The 4405-nt window shown below is 33.9% G+C and overlaps 1 protein-coding gene and 1 non-coding gene across 2 annotated transcripts; one reads left to right on the top strand and one right to left on the bottom strand.

Moving 5' to 3' along the window:
• Positions 1-387: 387 nt before the first annotated feature.
• Positions 388-4041, bottom strand: LOC135665730 (NAD(P)H-quinone oxidoreductase subunit K, chloroplastic-like). The gene has a single exon (XM_065177387.1). The coding sequence runs from the start codon at positions 3840-3842 to the stop codon at positions 2979-2981; it is 864 nt and encodes a 287-aa protein (XP_065033459.1). The 5' UTR covers positions 3843-4041; the 3' UTR covers positions 388-2978.
• Positions 1488-1560, top strand: TRNAF-GAA (transfer RNA phenylalanine (anticodon GAA)). The gene has a single exon. It is a non-coding gene; the product is annotated as a tRNA-Phe (tRNA).
• Positions 4042-4405: the final 364 nt, after the last annotated feature.

The following is a 4405-nucleotide window of genomic DNA, read 5'->3' as shown; positions in this document are numbered from 1 at the left end:
TACTTCTAAACTATATACTATAACTAACTATAATAATAATTCTGACTATTCTTCTGACTATTCTAACTATATCTAACTATAATATACAACATAATGTATTTATTTATATATTTATATTTTATATATTTATATTATGTTAATTATAGCTATAGCGAATCGGTCCTAAGATAAAAAAAAAGATAAGGATAAAGATACAATCTAAATGAAAATGAGACATTCCTCTGGTTTGATTCGGAAAAGGAGGAGATAGGACAAAAAAAAAGAAGAATGAATATCGACCGTTCCACTATTCCAAATCGCACTGTAAAAATGAAAGGGAGGGAGAAACATATATATGTTGGATATATCTATCCATATTGAATTGCGGATACATCAATGATAGAATCATTTCTGATTGAAACAAGGTTCATTCAATATAAATGAACTGATGGGGGATAGCCAAAAAAATCAAACAGCAGCATACACTTTTTCAATATAGAAATCATTATCTAACGAATTCAACGGGTCCAAACAAACAAAATAAATGAAAAGGATAGTTGGAATTCCAACTAGGTCTTGGTATCAAAGGGGATATGGCGAAATCGGTAGACGCTACGGACTTGATTGGATTGAGCCTTAGTATGGAAACCTGCTAAGTGGTAACTTCCAAATTCAGAGAAACCCTGGAATTAAAAATGGGCAATCCTGAGCCAAATCCTTATTTTGAGAAAACAAAGGTTTATAAAACTAGAATTTAAAAGGATAGGTGCAGAGACTCAATGGAAGCTGTTCTAACGAATGGAGTTGACTACGTTTTGTTGGTAGCAGGAATCCGTCTATAAAAATTACAGAAAAGATGGTCCTATATACCTAATACGTATGTATACATACTGCCATATCAAACGATTAATCATGACCCGAATCTATTATATTATAATTATATATAATTATAATATGAAAAATTCAGAGTTATTATGAATCCATTTCAATGGAAGTTGAAGGAAGAATCGAATATTCAATTATGAAATCATTCATTCCAGAGTTTGATAGATCTTTTGAAAAACTGATTAATCGGACGAGAATAAAGAGAGAGTCCCATTCTACATGTCAATACCGACAACAATGAAATTTATAGTAAGAGGAAAATCCGTCGACTTTTTAAATCGTGAGGGTTCAAGTCCCTCTATCCCCAATAAAAAGCCTATTTTACTTCCTAAGTATTTATCCTCTTCTTTTTTTTCATCAGTGGTTCAGTTCAAACAAAATTCACTATCTTTCTCATTCACTCTACTCTTTCACAAACGGATCCGAACTAAAATCCTTGGATCTTATCCCAATTTGGATAGAACCTGTACAAATGAACATATATGGGCAAAGAATCTCTATTATTGAATCATTCACAGTCCATATCATTATCCTTACACTTACTTGTCAAATTTTTTACTACTTTTTAGTCCCTTTAATTAACATAGACACAAGTACTCTACTAGGATGATGCACGGGAAATGGTCGGGATAGCTCAGTTGGTAGAGCAGAGGACTGAAAATCCTCGTGTCACCAGTTCAAATCTGGTTCCTGACACGTAAATAATGTATCGGATAGATATTCATACAAATTAATCGAGATAGATCGGGCGTTAATAGTCTAGAGCATGATACGTATTTACTCATCTAGATGTTACATATTTACTCATCTATTACATATATTTACTCATCTATTACATATTTACTCATCTAGATATATATATATATATATACCTCCCCTTGGGGGGATTGGTTACATATTTACTCATCTAGATGTATATATATATATACCTCCCCTTGGGGGGATTGGTAAAAAATATATGTATGGATGGTTATGGTAAAGAACAAAGTGAGATTATGCTCCCGTCTCTTTTTTCTTTCTTGTTTCTTCATACTGTGCTTTCTCTCATTCAAAAAGAATATTAAGTCTTCATCTATATTCAAAATAAAAATAAATAAGTAAAAGTAAAAAAAAACTTAAAAGTCGAGAGGAGTTAAAAGATAGCAATAGACAGAATGCACTTCAGACACAGTACAAATAAAATCCAATCCCTTTTCATTTCTTCATTTCATATTTTTGACATTTATTCCATTTCTTCACTCTTGCTTACGTTACTTTCCGAGGTCCATCTACATCTAAGTAAGTTATGTGCGCGGTACAAAGTTCATAGTGCAGAACTCTTTTGATTCATCCCATTGTTTCTGCTCATACGAAATGGATATGATCTATTCCAAATTTTGGAATATAAATGAAGTTTTTTTTAGGTTATCCATAATACGAATTAAAGTCCGGTTACTTTCTTTCATCTAGAACGGAACGTAAAAATATTCCTTCACTTGAAAGAAATCTGGAATCGTGTCATAGTCGTATTAAGTAAACATTAATTTCTTATCATTTAATGAGCATCTTGTATTTCATAGAAATTGGGGGTAATATAGTCCTTACGTAGGGGCCAACCTATCCAACTTTCCGGCATCAAAATACGTTTAAGGCGTGGATGATTATCATAAGAGATTCCCAACATATCATAAGATTCGCGTTCTTGAAAATCAGCACTTCTCCAAATCCAGAAAACAGACGGGATTCTAGGATTATTCCTTGGGGCAAATACTTTTATGCATACCTCTTCTGGTTTAGCTATACCATACTGTATTCTCGTAAGATGATACACACTGGCTAAAAATCCGCCTGGTGCTACATCATAGGCACACTGGGAGCGTAAATAATTGTAACCATATACATATGAAATGACAGCAATGGAATCCCAATCCTCGGTTTTTATTTGTAAAGTTTCTATTCCTCGGCAATCAAAGCCCAAAGATCTATGAACTAAATCATGGTTGACTAACCAATCAGATAAACGATCCTGCTGCATCTTCTTGATCTCTCCCACATTTGTATTTGTATGAGTATTTCAATTTACAATGAAATTTTTAAAGATTGACCCTTTCTTTCTTATTCTGCACAAAAGAACCTTACCTTGTCTGATTCACTAATTCATGGGGAGATACTGAACTTTTGGATTTGAAAAATGTTTCAGAAGGTATCTCTGAAGTAGATGGTGATTGATAGAGCAATTCTTGATCATAATTTCCAGTATGAGTACTGCGTCTAACACAAAACTTGTGATTGGTAGTAAAACATCGATTTTCCTGTTGAGACACAGTTCTATCTTCAAAGATTTCTCGAGATATTTTCTTACGAAGTTTCGTTATAGCATCTATAACCGCCTCTGGTTTAGGTGGGCAGCCCGGCAAATAGACATCGACAGGAATTAGCTTATCGACTCCACGAACAGTACTATAAGAATCAGTACTGAACATCCCTCCTGTAATAGTACAAGCTCCCATAGCAATGACATATTTTGGTTCAGGCATTTGCTCATATAATCTTACTAAAGAAGGAGCCATTTTCATTGTTACTGTGCCGGCTGTTAAAATTAGGTCTGCTTGTCTAGGACTCGATCTTGGTACCAATCCATAACGATCAAAGTCGAATCGCGAGCCTATTAATGAAGCAAATTCAATGAAACAACAACTGGTACCGTATAGAAGCGGCCATAAACTGGAAAGTCTTGACCAATTCGAAAGATCATTCAATGTAGTTGAAATAACTGAATTGGTAATTGTTTTGTCAACTAAGGGAAACTCAATCAAATTCATAACTGTCTCAATGTAATCTTTTCCTTCATTTTTATTTTGATTGTCTGAATATTCAGTTAAGACCATTCCAATGCTCCTTTTCGCCATGCATAAACTGAACCAACAATTGGGATAAGCACAAAAATTAAAGCTTCGATAAATACAGATACACCCAATACATCGAAACTCATTGCCCATGGATAAAGAAAGACCGTTTCAACATCAAAAACAACAAAAACTAGAGCAAACATGTAATAGCGGATTCGAAATTGTAACCAAGCATCCCCAATGGGTTCTATACCCGATTCATAACTAGAGAGCTTCTCTGGTCCTTCACTAACCGGGGCTAAAACTCCGGAAATTACAAATGCCAAGATAGGAATAACGCTTGATATTATTAGAAAGCCCAGAAAATATCATATTCGTGAAGCAGAAACATAAATGTACTCCTATTAATGTGGAATATGCTGAATTATTCGATTCGAATCGGAATTGTCAATTCATCCATAACTTCTTATCTTAGGCGAAACAAGAAATTGATTTTGATCAAATCAAACTGCATAGTTTAGAGTTTGTTTGCTGTGGGCATGTTTTGTTTAAAGATTCATCTAATGGAATCCCACTTACATTTTGGATTTCGATTCTATTTAGATATGGTGTAGACATAGGATGCTCTTACACAAACAAAACTCTCTCACTTTGTCTTGGGTTCTCTATCCTCTAGAAAAAGGTAATAAAATACTAAAATATCCTATGCCTAT

Source organism: Musa acuminata, unplaced genomic scaffold (genome assembly GCF_036884655.1).
Source record: "Musa acuminata AAA Group cultivar baxijiao unplaced genomic scaffold, Cavendish_Baxijiao_AAA HiC_scaffold_1039, whole genome shotgun sequence".
NCBI classification, from domain to species: Eukaryota; Viridiplantae; Streptophyta; class Magnoliopsida; order Zingiberales; family Musaceae; genus Musa; species Musa acuminata.
Note: the sequence above shows the minus strand (reverse complement) of the source record. Positions and strands in the feature narration are given on the sequence as shown.